The 18,704-nt window shown below is 40.5% G+C and overlaps 1 protein-coding gene across 1 annotated transcript; it reads right to left on the minus strand.

The window, feature by feature from the left end:
• Nucleotides 1–13,889: 13,889 nt before the first annotated feature.
• Nucleotides 13,890–18,335, minus strand: LOC119087278 (divergent protein kinase domain 2B-like). The gene is made up of 3 exons (XM_037202016.1): nucleotides 18,301–18,335; nucleotides 17,732–17,996; nucleotides 13,890–16,023 (listed from the first exon to the last, which is right to left on the minus strand). The coding sequence occupies exons 1-3, from the start codon at nucleotides 18,333–18,335 to the stop codon at nucleotides 16,012–16,014; spliced, it is 312 nt and encodes a 103-aa protein (XP_037057911.1). The 3' UTR covers nucleotides 13,890–16,011.
• Nucleotides 18,336–18,704: the final 369 nt, after the last annotated feature.

The following is an 18,704-nucleotide window of genomic DNA, read 5'->3' on the forward strand; positions in this document are numbered from 1 at the left end:
CTTCCTCTTCAGGCCACATCTCCTCCAAGCAGTTTCCTGGCCCTTACAGCACTCCTTTTCTTACAGCACATCTATGCCTGTGCCTCATAGGTCTTAGGCTATGTGCTCATCACATCTCTCTTTAGCTATTTGGTGCCTTGTGGCCAGGACTTTGGATCTTCATACTTCTGTAACCTAGTAGTGTGTAGACAGCTATGAAATCTTAAGAAGTAAATCCTTGTCCACAGACTGATCTGATGCAGGGTACTTACTTGGGGTGTCTGCCCCAACCTTCAAATCCTGAGAGGCTGAGTAAGTCAGCTGGTAGTTGGTTCTGGAACTGTGACCTCAGGCTGTGACCTCAGGCGATATCGGAGGAGTAGGAAGCACAAGTAACATGGAAGGATCCAGTTGACACCACAGGTCATGGCATGGACTTTCAGAAATGAACATATACAAGAAATAAATGGGCCATGAAATAGACATAAGTGGACTGAGGGAAATGTCTTGCAACTTCCTAGTTCCCTGGAGGAGGCAGAGGTGGATGCATTTCCAACACATTAATTGTATTAGTTACTTTTCTCATTACCTGACAGAGACAACTAAAGGAAGGGTTTGTTTCACCTCAGCTTGAAGGGACAGTTCATCATGGCAGTGAGGCATGACAGCAGGATCATGAGACATTTGGCTATATTATATCTGCAGCCGGGAGTCAGAGACAGATGAATGTTCAGCTCACTTTTTCCCTTTTTAAAAATTTAGTCTAGGTCTCCAGGCCATGGGATGGTGCCACCACATCCAGGGTGGATCTTCCTTCCTCTGGAACTTCTCTAGAAACACCCTTACAGTCATTACTAGAGGTGTGTCTCTTACGTGATCAGTCAAATTCACAATCGAGACTAATGATCATAGTAATCCCCTTTTTGACTTTAATTGGTTTGAGCACACTTTTTGATCCTGTAACTAACCTAACCCTAACCTTAATCCTGATTAAGATACAAACAAAAAGCTGAATGTAGTGTCACACTCTTCTAATCCCAGCACAGGGGAGGCTAAAGTAGGAAGACCAAGTCCCAGGCCAGCCTGGGCTGCAGAGTGAGGTCTTGTTTAAAAAAACAAACAAACAAACAAACAAACAAACAAACAAACAAAAAACCCACCATTAGCAGCACCACCAAACAAATGGTTGCTTAGCAGATTTGCCTTGTCATGTTGAAGTAGAGGACCATTTTAGCTCAACATCCTATATTGTCATGCTTCATATCTGTGTAGCCATAGCCCTAGTCAGGCTCCTTCCCCTTTGTGTTTCCATGTCTCTTGTTGACAAGCCATTGTTATCCAGAATCTCACCTGGTTGTGCTCACAGGGTGGTCAACATCTTAGACTAGCTGGCAGGTGAAAGTCTTAGCTGGCTTTCCTCTCCTGCTGGGGACTCTTCTTTCTTTCCTCCCACTTCTTGGTGTGTCCTGCACCTCCTCTATCCCAAAGCGCCTGGGGCTTTGCCACTGAAGCATCTGTGGGTTGCTCAAAGATTTTCACTGTGCCAGATGAAATCATCACTGTGGCAGGCAAATCAGCTGACAGCTGGGGTAGGCGGGGCAGCTGATGCAGAGTAAAACATTATTTAATGATTTGTCATTTTGATTCAGGTATGCTAAGGTGGATCATAATTCTCCACTGGGCCATTTCTTTCTATGGGATTTTCTCTTTTCTTCTTCTAATAAAAAAATAGGAAGTTACACATGCCTGGCAACTCTGGCTCAGGGGGCCCTGAGAATTCTGATTGTCAGTAAAGCACTTTTGTTGGCCTAAGAGTGGGAGGGTGCTGCTAGGTTTTCTTCACCCCTCCTTGATCCCTTCACAAGTCTCAGGCTGGGGGTTCAAATAGAGAGGTAGAATCATGGCACTTTTCCTTTGGTGCTGGGGATGGACCTCAGGGTCTTGCACCTCCTAAGTAAGTGCTCTGTGTAAACTTTGAACACATGTCTTAGATTCCCCATCTATAAAATGGGAACAAGAATGTCTCAGGTGCCAAAGATCAACTATCATCAATGTGTATGAAGTGTGCTTGGCCCAGAGAAAGTAGTCAGTTTGTGGAAGCTTTGAAAAGGGAATTTGTCTCAAGGATATAATAAGATTCAGACAAAGTCTTTGCACTAACATGTTCTTCAAAGTATATTTTGATAAGTGAAAAAAATCAAGCACTAACAACATTCAACAATAGTAAATTGAACTGTGTTGTATCAACATGATGAAATGCTGCTTATCACCTATGGAATATTCAATAAAGCCATAGGGGAACATTACATGTAGAACTCATCTATAGCCAAGTTAAATATGACTAGGAAAAATCTAGAAGGAAGAACTGCAATATGTTCATAGTTGTTGCCTCTGTTATAGGTGATTTTCACCTCCTTAATTACCCAATGTTTTGTTTCATTATTTTATAGTGCTGGGTATAAAACTCAGGGCTTTGCACATGCTAAGCAAGTACTCTACAACTGATCTACAACTCCAACCTTGATACACACACATACACACACACACACACACACACACACACACACACACACACACACATCATTTTTTTCAAGACAGGGTTTCTCTGTGTAATAACCATGGCTGTCCTGGAACTAGCTCTGTTGACCAAGCTAGTCACAAACCCAGAGAGCCACCTGCCTGAATGCTGGGATTAAAGGCATGCACCACAATGCTGGATAAGACTATGAATTTTTATAATGACTATAGTGTTTCCTCAGTATCCAAGGGGGATTAGGGCCAGTACTACCCTATAGGTACACAAGTCCCTTGTGTAAAATGACAAAGTATTTACATAAAACCTAGGTTTTGCATCCTTCTATAGATGCTAAACCATCTCTAAATCATTTCTAATACTATTATTGGTTTGAATTGAAAATGTTCCCCCACAGGCTCATGTTTTGAACATTTGTTCCCCAGGTGGGGGACTGTGAAACTTTTAAGAGGTGAGACCTAGCTGGTAGGTCACTGTGGGTAGGTCATTGAAGGTTTAATGTGTTTCCTGGTTCCAGTCTCAGATTGTAAAACCTGGCCTGCCTTTCTACCTCCCAATGAACAGAGACTAGCCTGTCTTTCTACCTCCCAGTGAACAGAGACTGAGGGTGCTGTGTAGAAGGACTGCTTGGTTGGAAGAATCTTCTTCATACTAGCAGGACTATGCAGAAATAAAGAGATCTATAAGAAGCTACTTATAATACACATATCTGATAAAAGAATTGTATTCAAAACATAAATATAATTTGTATAACTTGTGAAAATCAATAATAAACACAGAAAACCTTACAAAATGGACAAGTTTAAGTACCTTATCAAAGATCAAAGAAGCCAATAAATACATGAAAACAGGCCCTACATCATAAGTTATCAGAAAATGCAAGTGAGACCATGTGAGATACTGCTAGACACCCACTAAAATACTTGAAAAATTCACAATTCAAAATTAACAATAGTGAGCTGATGAAGACAGGAAAGAGCAGTCAGTACCCTCTCTTCTATTACATATAGGCAGAAGCATATATTGCATACTGCATATAGGAAAACTGTTTGGCAGTCCCTTCAGACTGTCCATATGCTATGTTATGACCCAGGAAATTCACTTTGACATGCTTAAGTTCAACTGTAGGCACAAACGAGAATGTTGATATCAATCATTCTGAGTGAGACAACCCAGACTGAGAAAGACAAACATGGTATGTACTTACTCATAAACAGATATTAGCTGTAAAATAAAGGATAACCATGCTACAATCCACAGCACAAGAAAGGCTAGGTAACAAGGAGAGTTCATGTGGCGGGGGACACCCAGATCTCCCTGGAAAGGAGAAATAGAAGAGATTTTGTGAGTGGACTAAGGGCTGGTTGGGATGGGAACATGAGCAATCAGGTTGGGGGGATGGGGCAGAGGGGGAAAGTACTGAAAGAGAATACTGGAAAGGGGGGCATTTCAGGGTCAGATAAAAATCTGGTGCAAGGGAATCTCCCAGGAATCTACAAGGAAGACCCCAGCTTAGACTCCAACAATAGCAGATATGTAATCTGAACTGGCCATCTCCTGTGACCAGATTCATGCATAGCCCAATTGTCATCAGAGAGGTGTCAAGCAACTGATGGAAACAGATGCAGACCCACAGCCAAACATTAGGCAGAGTTCTAGGAATCCTGCAGAAGATGGGGAGAAAGGATTGTAGGAGCCAGAGGGGTCAAGGACACCAAAGAAAACTCATAGAATCAACTAACCTGGACTCACTGGGACTCACCAACAACCAGGGAGCCTGCATGGGACTGATGTAGGCATTCTGCATATATGTTACAGTTTTGTAGCTTGGTCCTCTTGTGGGATTCCTAACAGCAGAAACAGGGACTGTCTCCAACTCTTTTACAGGCTTTTGGAACCCTACTCCTCATACTGGGTCACCTTGCCCAGCCTTAATATATGGGGAGGTTCTTAGTCTTACTGAGACTTGATATGCCACGTTTTGTTGATATTCATGGGACAGAAACTGGAGGAGTGCATTGGAGGGTGGGAACAGAGTGGGGATGGGGAAGAGGGACTGGGAGGAGAGAAGGGAGGGGAAACTGCAGCTGGGATGTAAAATAAACAAACAAACAAACAAATAAATTTATTTTACTGGGATGTAAAAAACAAACAAATAAATAAATAAAATGTTAACATCAATTTCAATTGACAATAGCCCAAAGTAAATGCAACTCAAATGTTCATCAATGGCTGAATATGTAACTTGTATCATCAAAAGTAAACTATTATACTTCCAGAAAAAAGAAAACAAACTATTGATAGCATGGATATATACCATGATTTGATAATATTCTAATGCTGTATTATTCCATTTAAATGAAGTTCAAAAACAGGCAAAAATTATTTAAGGTAGTTCAGCCCAGAATAGTGACTACTTTCAGCATGAGCTACTGCTTCAGTTGAACTGAGATTGAGAGGTTGCCTGGGATATTATACTTTCATTGCTAAAATCAAATAGTTCTGAGCAGGTTGGGATGGTTTGTTATTCTAAGAAGGGACCTTTTTGGGAAAGGAACATGAAAAAGCCTTCTGAGGAGCCAGAAACATCCAGGATCTTATTGTGAGTGGTGTCTCTGAATGAACCCACATGTTAAATTTTACTCAATATACTTAAAATTTATATGTTTATGTACGTAAATATATTTTAAAAAGAATGTTGACATCAATTTCAATTGACAATAGCCCAAAGTAAATGCAACTCCAATGTTCATCAGTAGCAGAATATGTAACTTATATCATCAAAAATAAATTATTATACTTCTAGAAAAAAGAAAACAAACTGTTGATAGCATGGATACATGCCATGACTTGATGACATTCTAATATCCTTCATACTTTAATTATAAGTCTTTAAAAATAGCTATTTGAGCTGAGTATGGTGACACATGCCTGAAATTCCAGCACTCAGGAGGGTGAAGTAGGAAGATCATGAGTTTAAGGCTAGGCTGAGATAAATAGTAAGACCTTGTCCCAACAACACCAAACCAAACCAACCAACCAACCAACCAACCAAACAAACAAACAAAGCAAATCCAAAACCAAACAATCTTGATACTTGGCATTGTACAGAGATTACAAAAAACAAAACAGCAAAGGCTAGTTGAATAGGGTCATGGGAAGAATTTTGGTGGCCAACAAACTGAAGGCTCTGCTTTTGTTTAATGTTTGACTGTCTTCTTTGCCAGATGATGAGACTTATCTGAAAAGGGTGGAACAAAGTATGGTGAGCAGGAATGGAAAGGCAGCTGCATCAAACAAGCTTGCATTATTCTGCACAAGTTCCCTGGCACAAAGACCCACAGTGACTTTGCAAACATATTTCTGAACCATGGGGAGTGAATGCAAATATCAGAAAAGACTCAAAAACTTATTTTTGATATTACAAAGGAGCAAGGGGTGGATTAGAGAAATTGGTGACTAATGTGCTCATCATGGATCATGGTAAATATCTCTAAAATAAGATTTTAGTGGGATAATTTAGAAACTTCTGCGAGGAGACTTGATATTATAGAGCCACTGAGAATTCTGTTAGTAAAATATTTCCTGACTGACTTCCTTTTTTAACCTGGTGATTTGATTTTTTTAAAATCTCAGAAATGAAATGAATTTAGAATATATGTACTCAGTGAGACACTGAACAGTGATTCTTAGTATAACACTAAACATTTTGGCTATAACAAAACAAAGATAATTGCCTAGCTGGGTTTGCCTAAAAACTGATAGATGAATTTCCATGGAAGAATAAGGCTTTTCCTGGCTCTGTCCTGTGTAAAAATTTTAACAACTTAAACTAAAGTTTTGTTAATTAAAACTGAAGATGATGTGTACTTGGGATGATAGTAGTATCAGAGAGAATCAGAATTGGGATGCTGGAGAGATGGTTCAGCAGTTAAGAGCACTGGCTACTCTTCCAGAGGACCCAGGTTTGGTTTCCAGTACTCATATGGTGTCTCACAACCATATAGATTTCAGGGATACAAAAACTTGCTTCTGGTTTCTGCAGGCACACATACACATATAGGTGAAACACACGCACACATAAAATAAAAATAAGTAAATATTCTTTTTTGATCAGGATTAAGCTAATAGATTAGAGTAATGGATTTAATCTAGGATAATATTTAGTGGGATAAATGAAATGTTCTGTTTTAATAAACTAAAATCTAGCCACAGAGTTTTTAGTTGATATAAAGATTAATACACTTCAATATGAGGGCATGGGCAGATGGGAAATAGAACTGGGGATGTTTAGACTAGAAATGCAACAATTCAGGAGGAAGGCTTTAGGGGAATTGAGTAGAAATAATTTATATTCATGAAAGTTACAAGAAGATAAGTTGACAGTGAATTTTTAGGGGACTTCTGTCCCAAGAAAACAGTTTGTTTTTTTTTTTTTTTCTGAAGGAAGGCATTTTCTGTCATTGTGTGGTAAGGTAGCCAATCCTGTTTTTGTTGTTGTTGTTTTCACCTTACTTTAACTGGTGACGGTTCAAGTTTGTTTTAAGAACCTATGCCATGTACGACAGAAATCCAGCTGCTTCCCACTCCTGTAGTTATGCTATCCTCAGTGTGATCGACTGTATCCCCAAAACTGTGCCCCCTAAGAAACCCTCCCTTTCTCTCTCAAAAATTTAATTATTTAATTAGTGTGTGTATAATAGGAGCACATGACATGGCACTTATGTGGAGGTCAGAGGATACCTTGTGGGAGTCAGTTCTCTCCTGACATATGGATTCCTGTGATTGAGTTCAGGTCGTTAGGCTTGGTGGCAAGTGCTTTTACCCACTGATCCATCTTACTGGTCTCAGAAATCTATTTTGATCTTGCTCTGTGGCCTGTTGTCATATATAAACTGAGAGCAAATTTGCCCCTTAAGAGACAGGAAAGGTTTAGGACTCATGCCTTCCACAGAAGTCTAGATAATATTTGGAGAGGAGAGTTAACCCAGTTGGAAAAATTCTGTCTACTCTAAGTGGCCCTGATTCAGGACTGAGCTAACATACACTTTGTATCGTTTTTGTATGACTCTTCCACATGAATGAGCAAACTCTTTTGACAGCTGTGCAACACAACACTGCACTGTTTTCTGATTTCTCTCTCAACAGTGAGTTTGTAAAGACTAATAAATCATATACATAGTGCTAATGTGGAATTTTCCTCATTGTTATATTCTCCATATTTCAATTTCAGTACTTTGATCTGTGATCTAAAGATAATGCTGTTAAATCCTTGTTTTTCTTATCTTTTCATTTTTTGTCTGATGTTACTGCATTTTGATGTGAGAAAATGGTCTTTAATATTTCTAGTTCCAAAAAATTTATTGAGAAGTTTTATGGTCTAATAAATACTTTTTAAACATAATACATAAGCTGGTTCTACAATTTTTCTCCCATGTAACTTTCTTTATATATAGAAAGTATTCTGTAATTACAATGCTCAGCCTCTGCTTCCTTTGTGTTATGTGAACATACAGACAGACACAGCCAGTCCAGAGGCCTCTGAGCCAAGCCGCATTTACAGGAAAAGTATCTGTTTCTTATCTGCAGGTAGGTTCATCTAAGCTGTTCTGTGCATGAGAAAAACCATATATAGCACCAGTTCTAGATAAAAGAATTCTAAATGAACTATGCTTCTCCCAATATCCAAAGAACTCTGAAAAAGTTTAATTTATAAATTAGTCACAGTAAAAGGTTAATGATAACTAATACTAAAACACAATAATTGTGGGGCTATGGAGTTGTCTCCATGCATAAAGCACTTTCCGTGGAAGCATGAGGGCCTGAGTTTGGATTACCAATCCCCATATAGAATCTGGGGATGGTGACATACATCTGTAACCTGAAAGTTGGGGCATGGAAACAGGTAGATCCTGGGGGTTGCTTGGTCAGTCAGTCTAGCCAAAGTGGTAAGCTCTAGGTTAAATAAGAAACTCTGTTTCACAAAAAATAAAACATAGAAACTTGCTTTAGGGACATCCTGATGCCAATTAAATAAAAATATAATTATAACAACATACTGTAATAAGACTTATTTTGAAACTATGAATTGCTTGTTTCTGGAATTTCCTATTTAATATTTTAAAAAATGGTGGACTGTGGGTAATGGGAACTATAAAATGGAACTGCAAATAAAGGGAAGGGCTACTGTATGTCAAAAGAGGGGTAGTGAGATCTCAAAGGAAGGATTTCATAGCAAAAATGGAGGATGGCTTGATGTCTTTTGAGGGGGCTTGGTTCACTAATGTGTAAATGCTGGGAAAATTCAAAGCCCTGTGAAGACAGGCCCTCTTGCATGATCTGTCTTGACTATCCAGACTTCAGTTCTGCCTCAACTGGGACCTCCTCTTTTCTACATTTGAGTACCATGTGGGCAGGCCCATGGCCTGTCTTATGCTTCCTCTTAACCTAGTCTTCTCTTGTCTCCTTTTTCTTCTTAAACTTGATCATGTTTCTTCTTAAACTTGACCGGGAAAGCCTTTCAGCATGTTTTGCTTTGTTTTCATTCATGACGTCCATGAAGAATGATTTGGGAGTTATTTTATCAGACTGAGTGGGTGACTCACTTGTCCTTTTTTCGAGAATCCATAATGCCAAGAGGGCCTGGAAATGAGTATGTCAAGTGTCTTAATTTTGTTTCTGTTTTGTTGTTGTTGTTTTGTTTTTGGAGACAGGGTTTCTCTGTGCAACAGCCCTGGCTGTCCTGGAACTCAGAGATCCACCTGCCTCTGCCTCTCAAGTGCTAGAACTGAAGGCATGCACCACCACCTCCCAGATAAATTTTTTTTCTATTGCTGTGATAAGACACTATGACCAAGGCAACTTAAAAAAGAAAATGTTTGATTTGGGTTTATGATTTCAGAGAGAGTCCTTGATGGTAGACCAAACTGAGAGCTTATGTAGATGTATCTGCAAGAAGGAAGCAGAGAGAGGGAGTGTGAGAGAGTGAGGTAGAGATATAGAGCTACAGATAGATAGATAGATAGGTAGATAGATAGATAGGAAATTGAGAATAGCAGGAGTCTTTTGAAACCTCAAATCTCATTTCAACCCCAGTGAAACAGTTCCTCCAAAAAGCCTCCCAATCTTTCTCAAACAGTTCTACCAGCAAAATATGAGCCTATGGGGTCATTTTCATTCAAACCACCACACAGGGTCTCAGTTCTATTCCAAACAACTTCTTTGTTACAAATGTGAGTGGCTAAGCCTCAATGATTCTAATACTAAACAGATCCCATTATTTAAAATCTTAGTTGTTTCAACTCTCAGTAGTTCTTTCTTTCTTTGTTTTAGACATAGTGTCTCACTACATAGCCCAGGCTGGCTCTCCACTTGCCCTCAGCCTTCCAAATGCTGGGATGACAGATGCATCCCATTGTGCTAGGCTAGTCATTTCAATTTTGACTCCAGCATTAGACAAGTGTGAAAATGATACAACCAGCAGCAAACTACTTTTATTTTGCAGCATCAGTATAGTCATGCTAATATTTAAACAAAGAAACAAACAACAAAAACCTGTTGAAATGTCTGGAAGGGTCCTTGACCTGGTAGCTTGTGAGGAATTAAAAATTTATATTTTGAAAAATAGCTGTGAATCTAATATAAAATTGCATCTCCATTTTGTCATTCCCTGACTGGTATCAGAATGCAGGTAGTGCAGTCTGTCACCACACTGAGGTGCCATCCTCTAGAGTTCAGGGACCTAGTTCCCTCCCAGTGTCCTTCCAGTTCCTGTAAACACGTCTTAGGTGTTTTTGAGCTAAATTTAAGCAAAAATGAATTTACCTTGTTCATCAGTTACATATAAGCCTATATTTTGATTTAATGACTAAACTGAATTTTGGTGAGTTTGCTTATTTCCCCGACTTTGTCTATTCAAAGAAATAGTGGAAACCAGGAAATAAAATTGCCAGCAGTCCTGGTTTAAACAAAGCGGTTGAAAGACTCTGTATTGCCATCTAGTGGTCAAAAAGCTCCTCGTCCATCTAGCTCATTCTCCTTGGAGCTTTCCCCACCTGCAATTTAGGACCATGTTCCAGACAGATTAGATGGTTCTCGAAGGAAGGCAGACACGATGGAGGGTAAGTGCTTTTCCTTCTCCAACCCCTGGCTGACTGGGGTGCTTGCTTCTTTGCACTTGGCATAACAACAAACGAAGCCTTCTTTGTAGTTTTACAAACAAGCGAATCGTGAAAAACAGTGTGGTGTTCTTGGCTACGTTGCTGTTCGGGGAATAGCAATTTAGGCTGTGGGATATTTCCATCAGATCAATGCAGAAAAGTCACGGTTTAATTACTGTAAGCGCTGGGCACACACAGCCACACATGCCCTTGATTTTCAACTTCCTCTTGATTCTTGGTCCTGCCACCGTCTTTGGCAGCTTCTGCTGTAAATATTCTGTGGCTCCAGGGAGTGTCCTTATGACAGAGCTGTACTTGGCCCTGCAGGAGGGGAGCCCCTGACTCCAGACTCTGCCTGTGATCATGACCGCTGCGCTTTTCACCCATGCCGACTTTATTAATAAACTAGACACAGTGTACAGATCTAGGCCAGCAGGATCACTCCTTGGCTCAATTCACTTCCATTTCTGTAATTTTTCCTCCCTTTCTTTTGCCTTGTCAGTTCTCTGAACAAGGCCTGTTAGTTTATTGTGGCCTTTTTCTACCTTCCCCAAACATACTAACACATACAAATGTACATTCTCTCTTTCTCTGTCTCCTTGTCTCTCTGTCTTTCTCTTACACACACACACACACACACACACACACACACACACACACACACACACACACACATTTAAGGGGTCTGGTCTAGGTCACTGTTAGAAAGTGGCTCTTGAGGAAATGGGGGTTGGTGTGGGCAGCTTAACACTGACAGAATGCCAGGGCTAGTTTGTCAGGTAAACTGAGCTGGCTCTGGGCTATTTGGTGTCAATTGAAAGATGAGGTATATCTCCTTCCAATTCATCCCATATAGCTCCCCATTTGGTCCACAGATGTCCCACATTAGTATAGACAGGATTTCCCAACCAGAAGTGAGGACTTTACACCTGATGTATTGTCAGAAAATCAGGGAAGAGATGTTCAGTCAAATCTTATTCTGGATGAGATTAGGGACAGAGGCTGCTTGATTGGAATGCTGGGGAGAAGGATTCTGGGGCTGTATCTGGCCTATAGGATAGGAATGGATGGGTATATGGTTGGGTTTATGATCTTCCACAATACTTGATTATTTATAGAAAATGCTGGAGCATTTGTGTAGAGTCTAGGCTCATCTACTCCAACATTTGAATCATCTCTAGATGACTTACAATAACCTAAATCATATACAAATTGCTACAGTATATTGCTTAGGGAAAGACAAAAAGAAAGAAAGTATGCCTACTGTTAATACAGACACTTTCATTTTAGATTGTTTTTAGGTGGTTTCTCACTATGTTGCATAGACTGGTTTGAATTGCAGGGATTCTTCTGCTTCAGCCTCCAAAGTAGCTAGGACTACAAGTGAGTAACACAGATTATTTTGCATCTGTGATTGGTAGAATCCACAGAAATGGAGTACACTAATACAGAAGGTTGGCAATATTAGGAACATCTGAGACAGTTAACAAAACACTATTGTTATTGTTATGCCAGAGAATTACACTATTGACTTTGTACTCAAATTGTTTCCTGGAGTGCTAATAGTGAAATGCTTTTGCTATTATAATTTTGGCTTAGGAGGTTAGCTGTCTGTCACATGGCTCTAAAAGAATGGAGTCACAAGATAGGCTAGTATTTTAATGACTCCTTCTTCCTTTTTTATTGGCATACATTCAGTGTACCTAGCACTGAGTTTAACAAGGACATATTCATACTTGGACACAATGTTCTTTGATCATGCTCATTCCCATCATACTTCCATTTATTACTGAGCTAAAGCTCACATAACATTAAAAAAAGTTCACAGCCAGGTGTGGTGGAACACGCCTTTAATCCCAGCACTTGGGAGGCAGAAGCAGGCAGATCTCTGTGAGTTCCAGGCCAGTCTGATCTACAAAGTGAGTTTCAGAACAGCTAAGCCCAGTTAACTCTTTCTTTCTTTCTTTCTTTCTTTCTTTCTTTCTTTCTTTCTTTCTTTCTTTCTTTCTTTCTTTCTTTCTTTCTTTCTTTCTTTCTTTCTTTCTTTCTTTCTTTCTTTCCTTTCTTTCTTTCTTTCTTTCTTTCTCTTCTCTCTCTCTCTCTCTCTCTCTCTCTCTCTCTCTCTCTCTCTCTCTTTCTTCTCCATAGAATCCAAAGCCTCTGGCCTCCCTACACAATTAAAAAAATTAAAATTAAAATAATTAACTAACCTGGCATTAATAAAGACAAAAATTTATAAAAGCAAAGGGAATCTGGCCTGGGGATGAGATGAAGCTACAGATGTTGGTTTGGGAACCTGAGCTAGTCTAGGGTTCTGATCTCAGTAGTGTGTGTGTACACAGGGATTCATTACAGTATACAGAACAGAGAAAGTTCTGGTGGTGTTGGGACTTGGGGTAGTATGAGAAGATGCCCAGATGCTGATGGCAAAGTGAGTCTCTTCCTTCCTTCCTTCCTTCCTTCCTTCCTTCCTTCCTTCCTTCCTTCCTTCCTTCCTTCCTTCCTTCCCTCCCTCCCTCCTTCCTTCCTTCCTTTCTTTCTTTCTTTCTTTCTTTCTTTCTTTCTTTCTTTCTTTCTTTCTTTCTTTCTTTCTTTCTTTCTTTCTTTCTTTCTTTCTTTCTCTCTTTCTTTCTTTCTTTCTTCTTCAAGACAGGATTTCTCTGTGTAGTCTTGGCTGTTTTGGAACTCACTCTGTAGATCAGGATGACCTGGTACACATACAGATCTGCCTGCCTCTGCCTCCCACATGAGTGCTGGGATTAAAGGCGTGTGCCAATGCTGCCTGGCTCCTTTTCTTTTTAAATAAAATACAAAGTGAAATAAAAGGGATCTGGATGGCATGGAGCTTCCGTTGCTGGACCCACAGGCACACGGGATTTGGATGCCACATGCCACTACCACCCACCCCATACCTGCAGTATCACACATCAATATACAGGTACCCAATCTCCTACTGATATATGCATGCAGGAAAAAATTAAAAGACTCAGGCCTGGAGAGATGGAATTTCTGGAATTTCCAGAAATCACATGGTGGGATCTGGTGCCCTCTTCTGATGACAGGTTGTACATTCAGATAGAGTGTTCATATACATAAAATAAATAACATAAATGTTTTTATTATTTATTTTATTATTTTTCGAGACAGGGTTTCTCTGTGTAGTTTTCGCTGTCCTGGAACTCACTCTGTAGACCTGGCTGGCCTAGAACACACTGAGATTCACCTGCCTCTGCATCCCAAGTGCTCAGATTAAAGGTGTGCAACACCATCATAAATCTTTTTTTAAAGAATCAAACAAATCAGAAGGCAGTGACCTGCCATTTCCACTTAAAGATATGTTTTCTCATCCAGTTCTAAGGGAGTTCAGTGAGCATGAAAGACAGAGACAGGACCCTGAGGGTAATCACATCTAATGAACAGAGAATCATATTTAACCACAGTTTGCAGGAGCTTTTCATTAGCCCGATGTTACACAGAGAAATCCTGTCTTGAAAAACCACATACAGAGAAAAAAATTCATATAACATGAAGTTCAACACTCTAACTATTGATTCTTTTGATAAAAGGTCTCACTATGTAGGGCAGAATGGTTTCAAACTTGCCAGCCTCCTGCCTCACCTTCCCAAATGCTGGGACTACAGGCATGTACCACAGTGCCTGGCCACTTTAGTTATTTTAAACTATACAATTTGATGGGTTTTAAGTACATTCACAAAGCTATGAAAACATCATCAATGCCTCATTCTAGAATCTGTTCATCCCCAAAGGAACTCTATCCCAACAATACTCACTCTGAATTCTCTCCCATTCTTAGATCTTATCAACCACTAATTTTTTTTGTCTCTTTTCATTTGCCTGCTGAGCCCATTTCCTATAAATAGAATCATACTTGCCCTCTGGTGTCTGACCTATTTTATGGAGCATGTTTTCAAGGTTTATCTGTGTGGTGGTGTAAATCGGTACTTTTTCCCTTGTTAAGGCTGACTGATAAGTAGTTCATGGTCTGGATACAACATATTTTACTTAGCCGTCCATCAGTTGATGAACATTTGGGCTGTTCCCACCATTTGGCTATGATAAGTAGCACTCTTATGAATATTTACTATGATACTATTTTAAAGTCTGGTTTTCAATTCTCCTGGGTTAGGCTAGGTGATGCTTTTTTCCCTCCAGTGTTAGTAGAGAAGGATCTATTTGAAACTAAGTTTTGATAAAGCAAAGAACAGGCCTGAGGGTGATAGTCAGATGAGTCCTGGGAGTAGAAAAGAGTAGCAAGAAATCCAAGGGCAGATGACTTGTAGACTCCAAGAGCAAAGACTCTGGGAAAAAGTATGGCAAGGATGGGAGAAGATGCTGCCAGCAAAGAGTAGTGAGGACTTTGATCTTTGTGAATAGAAAATCAGTGAGGTTTGCCCTGAATTTATAGTAGTTGTTGATGTTTTTTCTATTTTATAATAGGGAAGGAGAAAGTCTGGTGGGGATGAAAAGATGGGTTAGGGGAGGGCTGAGGGAAAGTGAATATAGCTATGGTTTGGGCTGTCTTATTGAGTGTTGGTAAGATATAAGAAGAGAAACTTGTAAGCTACATGTCAAATACACAATAAAAAACAGATAGAGAAGAATTTTTCATAATAAATAAAAGGAAGGGCTCACTTCTTACCAAAATGCCACATGTATTTCTATAGTGATGGGCTTTTTCTAAAACATCTCCTATCTCTAAACATATTAGGATGAAGCAATCAGGCAGAACAAGGAGCATGTACTGCCATTTTAGAAACTAGAAAATCCAAGCCCAGATCAGCACTTGGTGACAGTAGATGTCAGGTCTGTCTGTGAAGTAAGCACAGCAGAGCCACAAAAGTTGAAGAATGTCAGAGCCTGGAGGAATTTTGAGCTTATCCAGAAGCCCTCCTTCTACCCCACTTTTCAGCAGGAATGTCAAAGTGGAGTGGTACAAGTCTAAGACTTAAATTCAAGGCCACTGCTCAGTGAACAAAAGACTCAAATCAGTAGTCTGTCCCTTGTCCCCATAGAAAGTGTCATCACAACATGAAAGAGTTGGTAGTTTGTGGTCTTATCTGTCTCCACTACTGAGCCAAACACTCCCAGGAGAGGAAGTTGTTTGTGATTCATCTCCAAATCTGCAGCTGCAGCACACTTGTTGAAACTTGTTGACTATATGAATGAGAACCAGAAGCACACAATTCTTCCTGGGACCATGTTTCTTCTCATTCCACCACAGCTTTTAGTGGCAGATCTGAGATTCAAGCAGTTTTCATGTCCCATGGGTCTCTGGCCTATGCCTTGGTGTCCACATACATCAACACTACAGTCTTGTTTTTATGGAAGTGTCTAGAAAACAAGGGGAAAAGAGTTTACCTTAGTCTAGAGCAGTGGTTCTCAACACGTGAGTTGTGACCACATTGAGGTCATATATCAGATATTTACATTACAATTTGTAACAGTAGCAAAATTACAGTTATGAAGTAGCAATGAAATACTTTTATGGTTGGGGGTTACCCCAACATGAAGAACTGTATTAAAGAGTCGCAGCATTAGGAAGGTTGAGAACCACATTGATCTAGAGTCCAAGGCCCATCTAGCCACATTATAATGACTTTTGTGGGAGGTATGGAGGTTCTTGTGCTCACAAACAAGCACTAGAGGAACCAGGAATGTTAAACACACAGGGTTGTCTCTTTAAATCGAGAGATACATAACCTGTTTTCCACCCAGAAGGCTGGGAGCAGACATGATTAATAGTGTGGTGACTTTTCCACTATGTGGCCAAGACATGAGATTGTCAATATATAAGATATATCTTTCTGGAAGATGTCATGTACTTTACAAAGAGTATCTATCAATGTAGCCATATCTTAAGCTTTCTTGTGCACATGAGATTGAGTGTTGAACCAAACTACTTTCTTGCTTACCTGGGATCAGATTTGTTACCCTACTGGCTGTGGTGATAGTAGAGATACCCACAGACTTTGGAATGTAGCTTGTACACTATGAACTTCCTTCTTTTGCTATATTTCCTAGTTTCCAAATGGAAATAGTCTTGCCTCAAGGGACTGTGTACCTCAGTAGGAACTTGTTAACAGGAAGGCAGGGGAGAAGTACAACCTTGGAAAGCTCAGCTTTATCCAGTGTCAGATGGTGGCTTTAAGACCAACACTGTACTCTTCCTGACACCTGATTTCAAAACAGTTTCCACATGTACTAGTCAGGGTTCCTAAAAGAGTAGAGCAGAGTCAATGGTGTGTGTGTGTGTGTGTGTGTGTGTGTGTGTGTGTGTGTGTGAGAGAGAGAGAGAGAGAGAGAGAGAGAGAGAGAGAGAGAGAGAGAGAGAGAGAGAGACAGGCTCACTATGTTGCTTAGACTGGCCTCCAAATTGTGGCATGCTCCTCCTGCCTTTTCCTCTTGAGTACTGGGATTACTGGCACATGTCACCATGCCTGGCCGTTATATGGGAGCTTATATAGACAGAGGTTCACAGCACCTGGGGGTTAGGAAGGTATCCAGGGGGAAAGATGCAGGTTATTTTAACCCTGTCAGGGGAGTGCACTGGTAAAGGTCATCCTTCAGCTCAAAGGTGACAGCTAGGGACTATTTATCAAATAATCACTGAGAATCACAGAAGGGAGTAGTAGGTGACAATAGGACAGAGCTTTACAAGCAAATCTTCATGTTCCTGTCTTGTCACAAGCCACTCTGTTTTATGATTGTTTCGTCACACTTTAGATAGACCACAACTTTTTCTTAGACCAGTGGTTCTCAACCTTCCTAATGCTGCAACCCTCTAATGTTCCTCATGTTGTGGTGACCCCCAACCATAAGATTATTTTGTTGCTACTTCATAACTGTAATTTTGCTACTGTTAAGAATCATAATATAAATATCTGGGTTTTCTGATTGCCTTAGGTGACTCCTACGAAAAGGTCATTCAACCCCCAAAGGGGTCATGACCCACAGATTGAGAACTACCGTGTTGGACTGAGCTCCGAGGTATGAGTGGATCTCTCTTGCCACCTCCCATCTACCCAAGGCCCACACTCACCTGCACCAGGTCAGGTGTGAGTCGTTTGGCCTGCAGCCACTTTTGGAACCTTCCTGTTTTCCGCAGGATGCGCTCAATGCTGCAGGTCTTTGGAGCTGATGCAGAGGCACAGATTCTCCTGTCAGAGATCTCACTTTGGTACTTGCTGACCAGTCGAGAAATCTCCACAGGGCGCCAGGTTTTAGAATCATCTGAGTAATTGGCAGCATAAGAAGGCAAGTCCTGAGGAGGCAGTCCCAAGTGGGAAGCCATTGAGTTGTCAAACCTGTGGGAAGCATAGGATATAAGCCTCTGAGTCAGAAGCCAGCAGGGTGGAGGGGCAGGGAGATGGAACAACAGCCTGTCTGACCATTTCCTTTGATTTACTCCAAACTCCTTTTACAAGAGGATTATCTGTGTTTGGCCAAACTCCGAAGTGTATATGTGATGTCAAAAGAAGTCACACAGAAACTGTCCTTTCCCCACAATGTATAGAAGGGTCAACTGTGACTCTTTGAACTTCAACCCCATTTAAATAAAGACAATAGCTTTGCACTTTTGCTTCTTTTCATGCCCTACTCTTACCTTACTGGTGCAGAAACTGAGGCTTATAGAGCTTAAGCATCTTGCTCAAAATTGAATGCAGTGTTGACAATCAGAGGTGTAAAACCCCAAATCCACCCTTTACATACTCTAGTTGTCCAAACCACTCATCCTTTGACCAATGCCTGGGTCCTGGAAACAGTTCTCCAAGAGGCTCTAGGACCTGAATTTGAGAGACTACTCCACCCCGAAGGCGCCCCATCAACATTGATTTAAGCCATCAGCATGAAGCAAATTTCAGGCACCCATGGCTGCTTCATGTCCATCAAATCTGAAGCCATCTGGCTCTAGTAGGTGGGTGACAGTGCACTATGGCTCGATCCACTTTTAATCCTCCTCAGGGGACAGGCACTGGCCTATTGTCATCTGCTGATTTCCTAGGTTCCATGGT

This window comes from Peromyscus leucopus, unplaced genomic scaffold (genome assembly GCF_004664715.2).
Source record: "Peromyscus leucopus breed LL Stock unplaced genomic scaffold, UCI_PerLeu_2.1 scaffold_882, whole genome shotgun sequence".
In the NCBI taxonomy this organism is placed as follows: domain Eukaryota; kingdom Metazoa; phylum Chordata; class Mammalia; order Rodentia; family Cricetidae; genus Peromyscus; species Peromyscus leucopus.